We start from the raw sequence: 20,018 nt of genomic DNA, 5'->3' as shown, positions 1-20,018 counted from the left end.
CCAGAAAGTTCTGAAGATTACATTTGCGTCACCGAAATCATGTAGCCAAGAAAAACAAAGTGCTTTACAAAATAAAGAGAAAAAGTCGTGTTTGGGTCCGAGATTGGATAGGAGACCCGGGTTCATTGGGTTACGGGGAAGATCGAAGAGGGAGGCAAAAACAGCAAGATTGTGTGGTACCTTAATTTACTTCCTTACCCAGAGGTCGCAAACTCTTTTGTCAACACACGAGATATCGCGATCAAAAAGATTTTGGCTTTCAGCTGGCAAGGTTGACTCTATTTTTGAATGGTGTGTGAAAAAGTCGGAGATTTTACAGAAAGAGGCCTGCAAGTGAACAGAGAAAGAGGGAGGGGGTAGCAATGGGAAAAAGAAAAAAAACAGTCTCACCTCGATTCGCCTCTCTCAATGTATTTTTCCAGAATCACGCTCAATGGGGGCATCCCCTGTCAATCAGGATCAGATCGATCAGATCAAACCGCGCGCTCTCGACCAGAAATTTCCCATAGTTCCAAGAGGCACTGTTTGTGACGTCAACACATCTGTTGCGTGCGCAGCTCTTGGCTTCTCTTGATTTTCTCCGTAATATTCCATCTTGTGATAAAGCCACAATGGTGAGTAAAAAGAAACTTAATGCGATTTTCCTTCATTATTCTCGCTAACGAATAAAACTTATGTTTCAAGGATGACACAGAAGACAAGAAAAAAAGCCTGTAAGTAAAAGAATTGCGAAACTATGAGAGATCTTTGGCTTTGTTATTCAGGAAGTTGCATGCTGTCGTTCACATTTTTTTTCGCCATTTCTCTTTAGTTATGTTGGGAACTTAGATCGTCGTTGCACCGAACAGTTTGTCGAGGCTATTTTCTCCAAGTGTGGAAAGGTTGTGCGATGCAAAATGATTAACGCGGTAGGTAATTATTTTTTGCATGTACATGGGTATTCAATGTTGTTTGACTTGTAAAGTGCCGGCCGGTTCAAATACTCCACTGCACACGATGTAAGATTACATTTCATTTATAAATTAAGTTTATGTCTTATTTGTGTATACGGGTGCGTGTAGTTTTTTTTTACATTATCTTTCATCTTATATGTTTCTCATTTGTAGATGTGTATTTCTTTGTTGTAAACTAAATTGATTCGTTGGTAGTTTTATATTTTCAAGTGCACTTCGTCGTCGAAGTTGTAAGTTTTCTGCCCTCCAGTCTAAACGTGTAGGCTCAATTGGCGTCAAGGAAAACTCGATTAACTGGCTTTCAACATAATTAGATAACAACAGTTATATTATTTGAAATGAAATCTATCTTTTGATGAAACAACGTAATTTTTATTCGAAGAATTCTTGGCTTTGTTACTCTCCTTCCTCTGAACTTCCGGTGTTAATTTATTCTGTCAACGGGTAATTTTCGTGCACGAAAGTTCGATCGTAGTTTTTACGATTTTACCAACCAATTCTGCGTTGGTTTTCTGGAAATACTTGAACAAATTGTAAGAAATCAAACCTATTAGATGACCTGTTGAGAAAGTAAGGGAAGCATCAATTTCAATCTCTATCTCCATGTATTTCCTGTTCTGAACAGGCTTTCGGCTAAAGACATGGTAAAGAATGTTGTGGTGGATTCAGGGGGTCCAAAACATGGCCTTGTTCGTTAAATCTGATCTGATCATGGTTCATAGAAAATAAAAAGTTTCATCCGGTCAACACAGTTACAGTAGTTTAAACAAATTATCATTTCTTGAAAACTTTCATGGAAAATCATGTCTTGCTGCCAATTGCCAGATCATGTTTCAGTAAGGATGATAAGTACTTAATAACCAGCCCAAGTAAAAAGTTTTAGTTCAAAATTTGCCACAGTCATAAGACAAGATCCGATTATGAGCCAGTCCAAGGTTGATAGTGTTATTGCCCCAGGTAATTTAAGACCATTTTACACTGCTGGGGACCGCTGGGGTCAATGATGTGACCAAATTTTTTTCACTGGCATCCTGAAAGTCGAGCCCTGTGTTATGTGAAGTGCTTTTGCTGAATCATAGTGTTTGAGGTGCAGGATATAACAAACTTAAGGTTCACCTTTCATCTCAACAAAACTGGATAATTTGAGAAAAGTTCTTTACTACCACTTGTAGTTCCAAACTAGTTAGAAACTAGTTAAACCCACAAGCATTGACTGTTTAAGAATTGTTACACGCCTAGTGGGTATCTATTAAGTTACTGATGGATAACACAAGGAAATATCTATCAAGCTGTGTTTACGCTTGGGAGTTTGGAGAGGTACTAGAGAAGCATAAGAGCTGATCAAGGCATATATGTAGCCGAGAACAATTCTAGCTTCTTGAATACTCTCCAAACTTCTTAAGTACATCCCCCAACTTGATACTGGGAAATTGAATGCTGTGTGGGGGGGAGTTGCCCTATGATGGGCTAGCGTCCCATCTGATAGGCCACTTGGCCCAAAGGAAGACTCAAACTTACCTTACCTGTACAACTTGATAGATACGCTGCTAAGGGTATCAACCAATTCTGTTATAAACATAGCAACAGAGATCAGGAATGAGTGAGAAACAGCTGTTATTTGAAAAGAAATTCTCTTTTACCAAGCAAACTTTTTGTTTGCTATCCTCACTGTCTCTGTCAATGCTTAGTGAGGGTAGCAAGTAATGAAACTTTCTGAATCATATCTGTACTGTGGTTGAAATAATATCTGTTTTTGTTGTAACAACAGATGATGTTCTGTATGTTAAGTTCAACTCAACTTCATCTGTTTACATTTAACCAGCTCTCATTTCTCTCCTTTTAGAGTTCCTCAACTGATCCTTACTGCTTTGTGGAATTTGAAAACAAAGAAGATGCGGAGTATGCACTTTTTGCAATGAATAATAGGCATGTTTATGACAAGGTAAGCTTTCCATAAGCTTGTAATGAAGTCAGTGCCTTAGAAGAATTTGCTTGCTAAAATGGTTATCAACCAAAAGGATACAGTCACATTGGTTGCATATGCAATTAAAGCACGAACATGGTCTAATTGGGTATCAAACATGGACGGTCCCAGTATGATAATTTTAGCCTGGTGGGTAATACAATTCACCTATTTCCATCCACATTCAAGGCATCAAAATATACTACCAGTCTGTTCTGAGAATAGCCTGGATTTCAGCTGTCTCCTGGGGTTATACACTCATGAAAAGAGATCTGAAAATTATTTGTGATGTTGAATTAACTCCAACATGGTAAAGAGTGATATTCACCAAATTATACACTTGTAAATGCACGTAGTTCGACTTGCAAAAAGTTGTATTGTAAACAGGAAAGTGAACTTTTTTAAACCATTTACTATTTAAAATGAACCTTAACCTCATTTCACCTTTCCCCCTCTGACAGAATTGTTAATGGTCCAATTGTCCAAGAGAAATTGCTATATCTATGTGTGTTTATTAGTTCTACTTCAAATCTGCTTTTCTTGATGGATGTTGAATCTATTTATAGCTTGTAGGTTTTGTGTTTGTGGCATTCGTTGCTTTGAAATGCAGCAATTTTTGTGATCAATATTTCTTGTTTTGCCAATAAGCTCAATGCTTGTGTTCAACCAGAGAATTTTCAAACTTGTCATTGTGTCAAATTTCAGATAGGGATGTTTTTAGAAGTGATTTATTTCATTTCTTGCTGGCTTTGTTGCAAACGGAGTGAATGGCCTCATTCAAATTAAAGCGAGGCACGTCGTGAAATTCAGTATTGTTAATACTGCAATCAATTATAATCCCAAGGTTTTGATGTCATTTTACTAGTAAAATAATTTCTTTTTTCAGGCAAACTATCTCTCATATACTACAAACCGAATGGCCTCCACTCTCCTGATCACATGCATGATTTAGTTAATATGTAGTGGAATCATCATTCAAGCTCTAGTCTGAAGCCAAAATGATAGCAATCTGATTCATCTTTATAATCACATTGCATAGTCAAGTAGACATTCGATATTTATGAATGAAAATGCTATTGTCATGCACCATCACCTCAGAACAATCATTGAAAGACATATACTTAAGGTGGCCTACTACAGTTTTGATGGATTATAACAGCCCAACTTCTAACTCTTTTAAAAAAATGTTCCAAGATGTTTTTCCTTTCTCTATTTACTGTTTACTGAAGTCTTTTACCATTCTATGTGAAACTTGAACAATTAAACATAAACAAATGGCCAAAATGAACGACCAAGTACCTAAGGAGAGACTGGGCACTAGTAGGTTAAACCATGATTTTTCTCAAAATCTACTGGTATGACCCCACCTCAGAATTTCAGGAATAAGAAATTGGTTCTGATTTAAAATTCATGCAAACTAAAATAAAAATCTGTAAGACAGATTTTTCACAAACTAAGAAAACGTGAAATCAAAAATACCTCAAAATCTGTCTTACGCATTTTTTAAACATTTTGGATCTAACGTGATTCACCCCTATAAATCAATTGTGGAAATTTCATCATGGGTTGTACGGTAGGTTTTTGAGTAATCCTCGATCAAAGACTGGCTTTTACAACCTTCGAAGAAAATTGAATTGCACATGCCCTTTATTTAAGCATGTGCTCATGTGACGCCGTGTCTCGTGTGCGAGAAAGCAAGAGTAATTTAGAACTCTTTTACGGGTTGTTTATTGAGTTGTTTTGTCATTTTTTTTTGGCCCTAGGCTTAAACACATGTTTGAACAGAGTTTCAAACTATTGATATGCATACCAAAGTGATTTAACGCCTTTCAAGTGCTGAAGTGGTTTTCGTTTCTTCTTAGGGTTGCTTGAGTCATTTGTGCAGGCATGATTAATACTGACGTCTGGCAAGCAATCATAGTGCACGCTACTAGTCTCTGAAAAACTGTAGTAAGCCACCTTAAGATTCTTAAACGTAGGGCTGAGAACTGGGTAAGGCAACCACCAATCAATGCTCCTGGGTTTTTCTTAACTAATGGTATGTGCAGTACATGTACCTTGCCTCTAATGAAATCTGACTTTCAGCAAGTGCTATAAAAAGAGTGTTGGCAATAATTAACTGAGACATTGGGGTGGTATCAAAAAGAATGTGAGATGATGAGACCTGTGAGATTGACTCAAATTCTGTGAGGTGCACAACTTTTAAAGGACCTTTCAAAACCCTTATTTAGTTCACTTCAAGGAATTTTGTGTGACAAGCTAAAGTTGTTAGTAGTCCTTCTTGAAGCTTTTTATGCCTGTCAGTGAAAAAAATTTTCTTCAGTTGGCAGAAATGTAAAGCTGCATGTATTGATATGTTTGATGGTTTAATTATGAACTCAACTTAAAAGTAAAATTCTACAACTGACAAAGCTGATGAGCATCGAGATACACTAATTGTTTCTGACAGATAACAATGTTATTGGTAGTGGTTCACTGACAGGTTAATTTCACATTTCACACTTTGGCTGATCAGTGAAAATTTTGCAATCCAAGCGGTTTTGTCAAAAATCACCATTTTATGTGTGATTATCAGGGTCATCATAAAAGTAGAACAAACTGATAGCTGCTATTTCTGGCATTGTTTAGTTTATATACTGTTTTCTTTCAAATTCTATATTTCTGTTAATAGGGCATTGACAGGTACCATCATTGGCCTTGAACTTCTTTGTTGTACAAGAAACCACAGATTGTGTGTCATACGTTACATGCTGTTGTGTTTGGTTTCCTACGTAAATTAGTAGTCAAAACAAAGCATTAAATCCATTATGGATGAAATGAAAAGGAGGGTGAAATTTTAAGCTTTGACAGTTGTTAATGACATTAAGATAATACAGTGACAGCTAGCCGTCAAAATTCATTTTTATCGATGCTGCATTCTGTGTGGTAGTAGATCCTGGCTCTTGGTTGATAGTAAATTACAAATTTTGTTTAAAGTACTTTAGCTTTGGAATTATTGGTGTGACACTTAATTTAATCTGACTTAGCATTGGAAGCTGTAGTTTTATAAACAAGATTTCCAAATCTAGTTGCATTATAGTATTTTCAATTGTCTTTTTGATATATTGTTCCTTTGCAGAGTTAGTTTACACTCAAAACTACTTTTCTCAGTTGAAGAAGTACTTAATTTTTGTAAGGTCCATACACAGTTAAATTTCACCCAAGTGGCAGACCACCCATCCTCTCAATCTAAGGGGGTAAATCTAGCTGGTACTGTTTACCTGAAAGAGGAGATTGTTGGAAAGGACATCTACAATGATAGTGTTGGCTGATTTGTTAACTCTTGCTCTAGTCGATTGCAATTCTGTGTTGCTGAATTACGTACGTAGTGTTATTTAACTGCGGTATGAAATTTTTAGGGATTACACTGTAGTCTGCTAACCAGATTGGCCTCAGAGGGGGGTCTTGCTTCATCTGCTGGTATTTTTTGGCAGTTATCAAGTGTGCCTTTTTAACCAAAGGTGGTAGCTTTGTTAAGGAGATTTCCCAAAATTTATCCTTCTCTTGTTTTTTATTGTAATTTTTATTATTTTCGCTGTACCAATGTGCTAGGCATGCCTGTAGCAGTTATACACAGTACTTACTGTTTTGCCGTCAAGGAGATATGAATCTTTTTCCCCAGTTTGAAAAATAGCCACAAGTAGTTGAAACCCTCCTGGAGTTACCAACCAAAACCATAACTAAGGGGAGTATTGGGTTTTCATAGTTGCTTGTCACTGGGGTCATTAGCGAATTCATCAGTACTGGGTTTGCAATACTTTGGTGGAATCTGAATCTTTATCTTCACCATCCTGGCTATATTGTTGGGTGAGAAATGTGTAGGGCTTTAGTTGTTGTTTGCTTGGTGGATTTGGTCACTCAGAGGGGTTTCACTTCACCTGCTGGCTTTACCTGGTAGTTTTCCAGTAAGATTCTAAACTAAGAGGCAAACCATGCATATAAATTGTTGGACAAAAAATATCAGCTACTTTTAGATTTATAAGATGACCATTTTGATCAAAGATAACATGGTTTAAAAATAAACTAGTTTGCCGATTGGTGAAACTCCTCCCAGATGTATATGTAGATTCAACCAGGGATTGTCATTTTGCAAGTAATCAATGGAAAGTATTTCAAAATAATGAACTTATTTACACCCCAGGATATTAAAAGGCAGTTTGTTTTCAATTCAAACATGTCTGGAAGAGCTTTGTTCAGTTTCCTGTTTTGTATCTTCTTCACTAACTGTTTGGGTTTTTTGGGGGGGGAAGCTTGCAGTTGTACCGGTATGTTGTTTGCATGGATACAGGCAGGTGAAAGTTGAACAGAGAGTTTGTTTGTAGATCCCAAAGGATGCAATTGAGAAGACCCATAGGGCTATAATTTCTTAGACATGTTTATATCTAGTGGTTTAAAACCTGACAGGTCTGAATAAAATTATTTTGTTCTTGTCCAATGGATTTCCTCCAAATGGCAGATCTGTCATGTCTAAGGAGCGGAATTTATAAATACTGCATTTCCTCCTAATGGAAACAGTTGCAGAAGCAGAGAAATCAACCATGTTTTGGTCTCTGAAATTGATTTCCAAATCTGCAGTGATCATCATTTAACTTAGTAATAGTGTGGAATTTTGTGTGTCAGAAATTAATTCAAAGTCAAACACGTTGTCATATTAAAGCAATACTGTATGTTGTGGTCAGAGATTCTTTTAGAACTCTTGTGCTAACTTCACTCCAGACCACCTGCCTAATGGAGTGAACACCAGCAGCTGGCAGAAACTTGCTATAATAAGAAGATCAATTAGTTATTAATAATGCATAATGTTCATTGTTTCTTTCTTCTTCTCTTGCATGTCCTGCCCAGAATATCAAGGTGAACTGGGCGACTAGTAACACAGGAGGCATGAGAAAGGATACAAGTAGTAAGTACAGATAATTTTCATTCTATTCAACTGTTGAACTGCAGATTCATTTGCTCAGACTCTAGGTTGGATCAGAGCAGTTTATTTTCAGTGGTTCACAACAGAGAATTCCATTGCTCTGCTATTAATATCACACATACACACATGAATTCACAGCATTTTAAAGTGCTATTTGGCTGGCATTTCTTTGCTTCTTAAGTCCTGATTGTTGATCTAAAGTGTGCAAAAGTGTTTTGTCATATTTCTCAATGGAACTGGTCTTGCTTACTGTAATATTAAGAGGCTTGAATTCATGGTTGATTGAAGGACTGCAAGCCAGAGTTATTGGTTTGAAGTAATTTATTGGTGACCTCATTAATATTAATTGCATTCACTCAAAGTTTCCTTGGACAGTTTTATAAGAAAAAGCTAGGGTTTTCAAGGTCTGTGCAAAAAGGTCACTATTCCCTTCAGCCATTTGATAATTAGTTTTTTTCTATGTTGATTTGCCATGTCTGAAACATTTGTTTCAAGTAGTATGTGTCATGTTTTAGTAAGTCTGTTTGACAGATGAATTGAGGCAACAATATGAATTCAACCTTAAGTTTAATTAATTCTCAGTCTCAAAATCAGTCAACTTTAGCAGATAGGAAAAGTTGTTTGGCTGTTTGTGTAAGCTCTTTGGTAAAACATTTTGTTAACTTTCATTCATGAATACGTTTTCACTTTTACCCCCAATAGCAATTATCATCGTTATTTTGAATTAATCATCACAGCCTTTGTTTGAATAGGAAATCTGGGGGTACCATTTACACCCTCAGAATTATTTTGGTTCTTGTTGATAGCATTACTGTCAAAGAAGAATTCAAAAATCTGTTCAGTTCTTTACATGTCGATAATACTCTATTGTACTACATTGCAGCTTCTTATATACATGTGCCTATTTGGAATTGCCACACTCCATAGCAAATTATTATCACACACCACCATCTTTGGGCATGTCAATACCTTAAGATTGTAGACTGACAAAGACAGCATTTAACCACATTCACCATGTTTTATCCTTGTCTAGTGCATAAATCTGCTATGCATGAAAGAAAGATCAACATGGCAGTATTTAAAGTGACCTCTGGCCTGTTTCTACCTTAAGGTTGTAGACTGACAAAGACAGCATTTTGCCACAATCACCATGTCTTATTATTGTCAGGTTGATTAAATCTGCTATGCTTGAAAGAATGATCAACATGGCATTATTTAAAGTGACCTCTTGCCTGTTGTCTTGTGTAATTTTATTCATTCTGTCTGACTAATGAACTGTTTAGCAAGCAAATTTGTTTTGTGTATAGTCATGTTCAGTGCACAGGTTTTTCTGGAGTAGTTATTTTTTGTCTGTCATGATTTGTTTAGTAGAGCAGAGAGAGTAGTCTGACATAGCATCTCTCTCCAGCTAGCTAAGTGCGTACTAGCAAGTTAGTTGAGTAATCTGCATTTGTCTCTGGCATCATTAATGTAGTTTAAGTTTGAGACAAAAACTTCCAGTGACTTCATGCCATGAAAAGCAACAGCTTGGTCAACTACTACAGACGGGTCTCTTTTTAGACTTCTTTTCCTGCAAAACAGGCCAGTTTTGGTCTACACTAGAACTATCAGACGATTCCTCGCATCTCTCCGCCATTTTGTTTTTCGTTTTAATCTTACAGTGAAATGATGACGTCAGTTAACAGTTAATTATAAGTCTGTGCTTGTGATCAGTCACTGAGATTCTTGCTAGGGCCTGAATTCACTGAAAATTCAAAATAAAGATAGTTCGGTCTGTGAAGATGCCATGACAGGAATATGGAGTAGTTGCATGCTCCTAGTGATGGACTCCTGAAGGAGTGCAACTTTTGTTATGTAGATTGTTGTTTCAGTTTGGTAAACATGTTATATTACTAATCTATGTATTTTGGTATTGTGTTATCCTTACAGATCATTACCACATATTTGTGGGTGACCTTGATTCAGAAATTCACAATGATTGTCTTTACAAAGCTTTTGCTGCTTTTGGACAAGTGACGTAAGTCTTAGCATCTTTTATTCCTTTTACACTGTTCAATTTGCTGTGCACACCATTTTCATTACTGTTGTTTTTTTTCACTTGCTGAAGTCAATTTTGACCTTCAACATCCTTGACATGCCCTGATCATTCACCTTTTTCAACCTGTCATACATTTTTCTTACTTGCTAACTGTACAAATCAATGTGAATTAAGATTTAAAAGTGTTATTCTTTTAGCACAACCAAGTGGCTCTTCATTAGTTAACATACAGTGTTGATAAGTGATGGTTAATTTACTTTTTCCAAAAGGCACAAAAAAACAAAGCAGCTATAATTTATAGAATGATTTTTTTAATAAATATTTGCACAAATACTTAGTCTGTCAACCAGTGATGTTGAAGTTTAAAATTGATTAATAACACGATGACAACAGTAGCACTGAAGTGTTTCACGTATGAAATTCCTCAAGTAAAAAAAAGAATTATATTTTTATAGTTGAAGCATTGAGTTGTTTCAAGTCTGAGGAAGGAACTTTTTTAGATCATACAGTATAAGCTAGTGAGTGCGTTGTTACCCCTGTTTTCTGCAGAAAGTGGTTTTTGCTTTTTTACTTAATAAACTAAGCTAACTGTTTGTAATTGATTGAAGAGTTCAGTGTAAATATAGTAGTGGTTTACTTAATTGTACCAGGGGCTGGATGAGAAGATATTTGACCAAATCTTGTTGTATGCTAACTCAAAGTCCCGCAGATTGCAGCTGAGAAATTCAATACTGATTATGAAGATAATACAGAGATGTGTGACATGTCCTTTGGATATTGCTCAGTTTTTATCTTCCATCTGCTTGTAAAATCCAATCAGTGGACTAATTATATTCCCCTATGTTTCTGTGTTTTTTGGTGAGATCATTTGTGTTCCTGAAATGCCCAACATCTTGATTTCACATGGTGAGCACAACCTGGAAAAAGTGCCAAATCTACTGAGGGTTTGTGCTCATCATAGCAAGATGGTAGCCGTTTGAAGTATGCATACAATCTGTTTATCTTTACAAGCACACAGAACTGTAGGGGCCTTACTGTAGGAGCTTTTCTAACTAAATTACATATGACTACCTCAAATGGGGTGGAGATTGCCCATGGCTCAACAAGATTCTGTGTTAAATCCTGCCCTTGTACTTGGGTTTAATGGCAATGAATTGATATCTTTTGAAGAGCAATTGCATCCTTGTTCTTATTAGATATAGCCACTCTGTATTCAAGACTCTGAACTTTTTGATCATATTACATACTACTGTAGCTTGCCCAGAAATGACACAGTCTTTGGTTTGCAGTGATTACCAATGCAAAGCTGAGAATGGGAGTGGTTACAGTTAGGTTCCTTTCTTTTCTTTTCAACTTTGTTTGATTCTATTTTATACCATACGTAACTTTTTTGTTTCTATTTTGGTTCAAAATACAATGTAGGTCAGGTTTTGTTTGAAATTCACGAACAAAAAAGTGAATTACAATGTAGCTAGGGACCATTACCCGCCAAGAGTTACAGTTCTTATAAATGTGTTTCTAGAAATTGAAGAGAAGGGTAAAGCAAAGCTAGGGTCAGAATAACTATTTGTTTTATGTGAAAGCTCATGCAAACATACATACATGCATACAAACAGAACATCACTGAAATTTTTCTCCCCTCCCTTCACTCTCTTACTTTGTGCCCCAATTTAGATAACTTAAGTACAGTTCAACCCCTATTAAACAGCCACCCTTGGGAAATGGATAGTGGCTGCTTAAAGGGGGCCGGTCATTTAGCAGAGGTAAAAACAATAGAAAAGCCAGCTCATTGGGACTTTGAATACTGGCTGCCTAATAGTGGTGACCATTTAATAGGGGGTTCAACTGTTTTCATATCATGTCAACATTTGTATTATTGTCAAAGAAGATGATATCATTGGTAAGTTAAAGTTTGCTTTTGCTACTAGTTTATCATTTCTACTGACAATTAGCCTGGATTTTAAAGAAAGAGAAAAGTAATGTTTCTTTGACCCAATCATTACATACACATTTAACTTGAAATACTATTGTTTGAAACTGGAAATGTTGTTATATCAAATATTACCAAATGAATTATTTTGACAAGTTATTCCTGATTTTTCTCATGGCCAAGTAACACAGGCAATATTTCTTTGCAACTTGTCGCACTTTTGTTGCAGTGCAAGTTGAAAGGACTGTTTCTTGTATTACCCCCTGTATTGTTAGTTACGACAAAATGTTGCTTAAAGTTGAACTCGTGTCTACAATACTTTGCGCAACATGTTGCGTTAACTTGCAACACAGGTGATAACATTTGCAATAACGCTTTTCAACTTGCACCACACATTGCTTGTAAAATGTTACTCACATTACCCGGCCTCTAAGCAGTACAGTAATTAATCTTGTCATGGCTGTCAGATGTTTCATTGCTATGCTGTTTTTCAAGCTTAATTTTAGATCTTCAGTTTAACAAGAGCCCAATATGTTTGATATTTTTATCCATGCTTAGTACAGTATGTGTTGTAACACTTCCTTCCTTATTTGCTTGAATACAGATGAATGTGCACTAATTGCATCCCGCCCAGGCGATGTATGCCATTTCCTTGCTTGTTTTTTCTTCTTTTTTATCTTCTAAATTAGTAAAGAATTCAGAATAATGAAAAGAGAGTGAATATTCGATTTTTGAAACATATACAGTAGTCATGATGTTATAGATTGTAAGAAAACTGCTGTTGAAGCTGTTAAATCTTAAGCTTTTTATTCATGATTTTTTTCATAATTATACTTTGAAAGTAAGGGGTATTTTCCATAAGCTTTTAAGATGTTATAGTTCAAGAAAATAAGTGCAGAGTTTGATCATTTGAGTCTCAGTTGACATGTAGATTTAGCATTAAAATATCACTATATTGCATCTTTAGATTTTCTCATTTTGTAATAATTTTCCTTATTCAGTTTTATAGAATTTTTCTTCCTATAACCATAGTAATTTCAGGATTGCCCTCTTCACTCTTAATGTAGGGATTGTCGTGTCGTGAAAGATAGTACTTCTGGAAAGTCTAAGGGATATGGTTTTGTGTCGTTCCTCAAAAAAGAGGTATGTATATTGGGACCTTGTTAGTCTTGTTTTTAGATACTGTGTTTTCTCTCTTTGGAACACCACCTTAGATGATTAGGTTCTCCATTCTTATTCTACTTGGTTTGTATTGTTAATTATAAAGGAATGATGCTATTCCTTTTTCACACTTTAATGTTTGATTGTATTTAGATAATATTTTGTACTGCAACACAAAAAAGAAAATTAACAACAAGGCAAAGATAAACTTCTGTTATTTCATGACATGTAATGTTTTCTTGTTTGTAGGATGCAGAAAGAGCCATGAAAGAGATGAAAGGTAATTTGGTTCAGTTGTGCTCGTTGACAGGAATTTAACAGTACTGTAGCCCCCAGGGGAAGTCAGTGTATTGTAGCTTCTCTATTAAGCCCCCCGCCCCCTTTTTTTGTTGCACCAAGAAATGTGGTAAGCCCTCTCCTGTTCCCTGCTTCCTTCAGCATCAAAACAGTAAACAAGACACTGCGCTAGAAGTGCTTTTTCACCATACTAATCTATGCACAAATACTCATACAGTACTGGCAAGTTTTGGGAGGAATGTTACCTGTATGTCTACTAAAAAGAAGTGTAATTAGTCACAAATGTAGCAGTTCATTTATCAAATTATGGTACCCAAGAATGATTGGTAAAGTTATATCCTGAAAGAACTGTTTTTCCTGTACAAATCCTTATATGTTGACTGTTGTGTAACCTCCATACGGATGCTATGTTTGAGAGCTTGGCCTACCTGTGAGATACCTACAGTGTCTATTGCATCTATCCACATACATGTTGCTTCAAGTTTGTCATCTGCTTATCTGAGTGTGTTAATTTTATCTAGGACAACAGTTAAAGGGAAGGAACATACGCACTAATTGGGCAGCTCGAAAAGCAACTACTCCCCAGAGTAAGTTTTGCCTGTTAGTATGTACTCTGATATGACCTGTACAGTCTTGTACACTATTTCCTTGCAAACTATAAGAATCTTGAAAGGTCCTCTATGAGGGCCGTATGTGTCAAAGTGATAGCTCAGGAGAAGTGCGTACAGCCCTACTAGAAATGCATGTGGCTCTGCAAAATTGATGTGGGTTGATGACAGAGACAGTTTTATTCCTTCAAAATTTTGTTTCATCAAAATGAGTTATGAAAGTGAACATTCTGATGGTGAATTTTGATATCCTGGTGGGCTTTCTTTTTGCACAAGTAGAATCGAGTTAAACTTTTTGCTGTGAACTTGACCTTGAATTTTTAACTCAAACTCATGGAATTGTATTCCATATCTAAGTGAACACTACTTTTTGAAGGTATAATTTGAGCTTTTCTTCATTTAAAGCAACAAAGCAACTGTCAATGGAGGAAATAGCCAGACAAGCTTCTCCATATAACTCTACAGTGTATGTTGGGAATTTACCACCTGGCTGCACAGGTAAGCATAATATTGTTTAGCCATATGTAGATTTTCCCTCCTAATAGGTAAAAGGCTTTCATTGTTGAGGATTAGTTTAACAGGAATGGCTCCTTGTTTTGGTTAATTTCAAAACTGGAGTAATCACTTTTGACTAGAGTGAATTATGATCATTAAAGAGTTGTAAAAATAGTGGTTCTGGGCCGCATTTATGACATGTAGCTTTAGGCTACTGCGCCAGTATGGTAAGGTTACATCTGCATACAAGCCAAGTGGTCCATCAGGCCTGGGTTTATCTCTGGTTTCAGAAGCATGAAGCAACTAGGAGTATTTCTACTCCCTCCTGGATGGGATGCCAGTCCATCACAGGGTTACCCCCAGCATTAACTTTGCCAGTACCCATTTATACACGTGGGTGGAGAGAGGCACTGAACACAACACAATGTCCCTGGCCAGGGCTCGAACCCTAACCGCTTGATCCAGAGGCGAGCGTAGGAACCTTGAGGCCACCACACTGTGCCAGTATGAGTGAAGACAAATCCTACTTCGAAAATAGTGCATATGAGCTGATGTCACATTTAAGAGTAAAACGCTACATTCTCTCTGAAGTAAATCGTTTGTTTCTTTTCCCTTTGGCAGATGACACACTTCGTCAGAACTTTTCACAGTTTGGACAAATCTATGACATCAGAATATTCCCAGAGAAGTTTTATGGATTTATCAAGTAAGTTAACCTTACACTTGACCCAATGTACTGTTGATGTCCATAAGAATATCTGCAACACAACCACAACTTTTTCTTTTTAACTGTTTCTTTTGTTCTCTGAACAGATTTTATACGCATGATCAAGCTTTAGAAGCGATTTACCAATCACAGAGAACTGTCCTAGGAGATAACGTATTGAAAGTAAGTGGTCCACCTTGAAATATTAGGATCTTCAGCAATTATTTACATACACAATCAAAACTCAAAGTTATTACATGTAGCTGATGCAAAGCGCTGGAAAACAAGTGAGAGTCATTGATGAAAGATAGAGAGCTTTATTAAGAAAAACCATTGCAGCCCCCTAATGTGGCTGAAAAATTTGGCGGGGTTTTTTTTAAGCCAATCGTATAACATAGATGATGCAAACCAATATTACTTTGCGACTGCTCAATCACAAACACCTCATGCTTAGTATTAGTATTGTTTAATCTCTGAATTAATATGATGTACATTGTATTTTGTTGACTTGTGTTTCTAACTGTTCTTTTCAGTGTTCTTGGGGGAAGGAAAATGCAGAAATAAACAACGTACAGCAGCAATGGCAGCAGGTATTGTGATCATTATTTCTAAGGTGTAAATTATTGGTCAGTCTCCACTGCCAGCATTTGGTTTTCACGAAGAGGCCAGATTGAGTGCTTGTTATCAGAGCCCAGGTGGAGGATGAAATAAAGGCAAAAATCATCACAAAAAAGGAAATGTTTGCAGATGTGTCTTTTTAAGTGTTTTACCAATTTGGGACCAGTATGATTTATCTTTCTGCATAATATTATTTCATCATCATCAAATTGTCTTTTCCCATGGGGGGAGGGGGTCGTAGGCATCCTCTAGTGCCTTCCACTTCTGTCAGTCTTGAGCTGCTCTTTTGGCTTCGCACCAACTCAAGCAGGTCTCCATCAGGTCTTTCTGGATACTTCTGTGCCACGAAATTTTAGGACTACCACATTTGCGTGGGCCTTGCGGGTTCCAATCCATCGCGTGGCGTGCTGTTCCTCTAACCCTGCCTTAGTGTATGACCAATCCATTCCCAGCTTCTTCTCTTTATGGTGTAAGTGTTGATAGACTCTTGACCCGTTCTTAACCATAAATCTCTGTTGGCGATCACTCCAGGACAGTATACCCTCAGGAATATCCTCAGACTGACACTTGTAGATGAAATTGAAATTATCGTCACTCTGCTTGTCTCTGAGCTGTACAATAAAACTGCCTTTACATTGGTGTTGAAAATTCTGATTTTGGTAGTAGTGCGTAGGTCTTTGCCTCTTCCAACCCGGCTGAGCATACCAAAAACCTGTTCTGCTTTCTTTCTTCTGTGTTGTAATAAGTACAATATTATTTACTGAGCCGTTTTTTTGTGTTTTGCTTACATTTCAGTACTATCAGCAGTATTACCAACAGTTCTATGGTCAGCAGCCTATGCAGCAGCAGACACAGGCCCAGGCAGGGTATGTTCAGTACCCAACGGCAGCAGCTCCACAGTATGTCTATTATCCACAACAGACTTTTGGGTAAGTTAGCAGCAGGCATGTGCAGGCCTTATGTTGGGTGCATGCCGACGTTTGTAGGTCTGCTCGCAGGCCACCTCTTATGACAAATAGATTGGTGGTTGTGGTAGAAGGGAGTCAGAGAGAGGAAAAAGGAAAAAGGGGTGGGTGATTTATTATGGCTTGAGAGCTAAAACAAACGTTAACTATGTGAGAACTGAGAATCTTCCACTCTCTCTCCCATCCCCACCCCCCAAGTATTGGGGAAGTCTCCTATTAGGCTTAATTTTCCAAACCTTGATTTCACCTTGTATTTTTCAGTGGAAATGCATGCCCTAAAGCCGATTTCTTGTTGAACTGAAACTGTAGGATTTTCAATGTTGAACTGCTTTTTGCATTTCGATTCAGTTAATGAATTAAATAATGTTATTGTGTTAGCTCTGGGCTGATTGTTAACAGCTAAACTTGACCAAAATGACCAGGATACTATAGTTACTAAAAAATCAAGTTGACGTTATCAACAAGCAAGTGATGTTACCATTTTGGCGACTTTCTTCAAGCATGCGAGCTAATTAGAACACTTACAACACTCAGAGTCGTGGAATCTAACATTATTTTATTTCCTGTTAAATGTTTGTCACTTTAATTCTTGTTCAGTGAATGTTTGCATTACATTTCCTTCCTCTTCTTTCACAGAAATCAGCCAATGCAAGTTGTTCCAGCAGGTATACCGGGATACCCTGGTGAGATATTGTGATTTGCGAAAAGATGAGCATTTTGAAAATGATGTCTGCAGCTGCTGTCGTGTTTTGAAGGGAATCGTGCCTTGCAGTCATACACTATTGTAATTCCATTCTCGCCTGAATGAAACATTTATTGATATGCACGTAACTCATCTCCGAGAGTAAAATTTAAGACACGTAACAACATTAACTACGAAAAAGAAATAAGTTTTATCCTTTCACGAGCAAGGGACAAATAAAAAAATCTGACTCCCTGACAGGATTCAAACCCATGACCTCCCAGATATCAATCAGGCCTTCTAACCAATCAGCGTCTGAGTTCATATGTGACATGCGCCCTGCATGCTGCTTGGATCTGCGGTAATGCATGCAGAGATAACTGCAAGCTTCTTGTGGTTACCAGTAGTTATTTTAAGAAGATGCATTGTCAAAGGCCCAGTCAGGGAATATTCTACACTTTCTTTGTCTCCGTTTGGTAAAAATATTGGCTAGTTGTAGGGAATTTGATCGAAGTTTGGTCACCATCCTGGTGCAATGTTTCACTTACTAAACTGCTATTTGTGGGTTAGGATATTATTTCGAGAGTAACTTCTAATGAATATATTGGCAGAAAATGGAAAGCACTGGTTAGCTGACGAAACAGGGGTAAAGAACGCCTTGTGTTAACTTCTTACTCCTGCTACGCAGGCTAAACTCTTCTTGATTTATGTATTCGTATAAGCGCCTAATGGTTTCACGACCAGCAGACATCATTTTCAAGCTCGTCTTGCATGTAGAACCAACACGGCCGTTAAGGTCTTTTGATCACGTGCAATTGTTTTCCCTCCAGTCACTTTAGTCCTTTGTTCTCCTTCAGCTCAAATGGCGCCAGCGTCTACGGCTGGTCAGCAACCTGCCACACAGACACAACAGATGATGGGCATGATAGGACATCACCAAGGGGGGCCCGCCCCTGCCAATGCAACTTCTTACGTCATGCAGCAGGCTGCAGGCTACCCAACACAGTAAAGAGACACCACAGGACTGTAAACAAGAAGAGAAAAACTTAACCGTCAACAGAGTTGACGATAGACATGCCCTCTCTGCTGCAGAGGAACAATGTAATGGGAGAAACAAAAAGCATAAGCGTTTGAAAATAAAACCCCTCTCGCTTCACCTAAGGTGAAAACGAAAAAAAAAAATATCGAAGCTACAAAAAAAGCGATCTCTTGTTTGGCATTGAACCCTTTTGAGTTGAAAAAGTAGCCGAGTAGTGCTTAGAACATTTAACAGAGAAGCTGATAAGCATACATAAGTATACTTTGTACAGTTTATGAAAGTATATTTTGTATTTATTGTTTTCCGATTTAGGGGGTTGGTATTCCACCTTCAGCCCCTCTGCTACGAAAGAACTATATTTTTTTTCATGCCAAAAACAGGCAGCTTTACTTGATTTATAACTTTTTGAAGACTTCAACACCGCAAATGAAACTGAACTTTTTCAGCATACAAAGGTGGTTCATTGCTGAGCTCAATTGTATCCTTCTTGTAACCCGTGTACTCTGTTCAAAAGCTTTGTACATTTGTTCCATGTCAAGCTCTCCCTCGCAGGCTGTGCTTATCTGTAGTGTACCAGTTTAGTGAATGTAGCAATGTGAGCCCGAACAACTGTGGGAAGTTAAGTGTAAATGTAGGAATATGTGTGTCTCAATGTCGGGCGACTAGAACCAAAAAAAATAAAAGATCTTTTACAACACTTTTGAAAACGAATTCTTTGTGACCCCTCCCTCTCCTCGCCCCCACCAATAATAAAATGGGCCCAACCTGTCCTGATGGCTTTGTCTTCCGAGAAATAAAACAACAGAATTCACGTCGAGGTTGAGGGATGAATAGATAATATGTTTTGGTTTATTCTCTAAACCGTGGAATGGAGTTACATGTTATCATGCATAACAATTAGGTCCATTTCCCTGTGAGAGGCTGGTTAAAAGACGTGCTAGGTAATTTTGAAAGGAACCCTAAAAGGCTACCGGAATTCCATTTCAATATAGTCTAGCTCGAACTTCACTTTCATCCCTAAAAGTTGCTCAGATAACTGATGTTTTCATTGTTTAGATTAAGGGTAGATTTCGGATTTTCTTTTCTCTTCTAACAAATCGACCAAACCACGAACCCTGGGTATTTACAACTTAACTATAAATCCCTCAGATTTTGGTTGGAAAGCGGGCATTTATCGTGCGTGTATCCCAATTGAAGATTTCGGAAAAACACCCGAGCGATTCAAAAAGCACAAATATATTTTGTAACGTTTCGCTAATTACACTGGAGTATGTTCACTATGTATGGTTCGTGTTAACTGTAGAAGTATTTTAGGCGTGAATCCCTAAGGGGCTAGTAGGCTATTTAAGAATTTGTAAGTTATGCAAGAGCCACTCGAAGGCATCTCTTTCAACTTTGCTTTTTAATTTTTCTGTTTATTCACTGCTGTATTTTCTTTATGATGATGTAGCGCTCGCTGTATCCTGCATCAATAAACGAGATGCCCGCCCCTGATGCTGTGTTTGTGTTTATTAAGATTAGTTACAAAATATTTTATAATCGTTTCAGGGTGATTAGAGTATAAAAGTTCTGTCCGTTCTGTGCTGATGTCCATGGGGCAAAATTA

At 37.3% G+C, this 20,018-nt stretch overlaps 1 protein-coding gene across 1 annotated transcript; it reads left to right on the top strand.

Moving 5' to 3' along the window:
- The first annotated feature begins 515 nt into the window (after window positions 1-515).
- Window positions 516-19,109, top strand: LOC110049708 (nucleolysin TIAR-like). Its single transcript, XM_089292037.1, has 16 exons — window positions 516-614; window positions 685-713; window positions 812-908; window positions 2,797-2,895; window positions 7,798-7,855; window positions 9,803-9,890; window positions 12,909-12,984; window positions 13,252-13,282; window positions 13,821-13,886; window positions 14,313-14,405; window positions 15,024-15,108; window positions 15,216-15,291; window positions 15,642-15,698; window positions 16,522-16,655; window positions 17,328-17,374; window positions 18,231-19,109. The coding sequence occupies exons 1-16, from the start codon at window positions 612-614 to the stop codon at window positions 18,380-18,382; spliced, it is 1,191 nt and encodes a 396-aa protein (XP_089148163.1). The 5' UTR covers window positions 516-611; the 3' UTR covers window positions 18,383-19,109.
- Window positions 19,110-20,018: the final 909 nt, after the last annotated feature.

The sequence above is a fragment of the Orbicella faveolata genome, unplaced genomic scaffold (assembly GCF_042242905.1).
Source record: "Orbicella faveolata isolate gen_17 unplaced genomic scaffold, um_ofav_v1 contig_1, whole genome shotgun sequence".
NCBI lineage: Eukaryota > Metazoa > Cnidaria > Anthozoa > Scleractinia > Merulinidae > Orbicella > Orbicella faveolata.
The sequence above is the reverse complement of the archived record's forward strand: the minus strand, read 5'-3'. Positions and strand labels throughout refer to the sequence as shown.

What these genes read in the sequence shown, in the direction of transcription:
- LOC110049708 (XM_089292037.1), top strand. An exon ending in GAAGACAAGAAAAAAAGCCT is followed by an intron (nt 714 to 811) that starts GTAAGTAAAAGA and finishes ATTTCTCTTTAG; the next exon opens with TTATGTTGGGAACTTAGATC. An exon ending in AGGTATACCGGGATACCCTG is followed by an intron (nt 17,375 to 18,230) that starts GTGAGATATTGT and finishes GTTCTCCTTCAG; the next exon opens with CTCAAATGGCGCCAGCGTCT.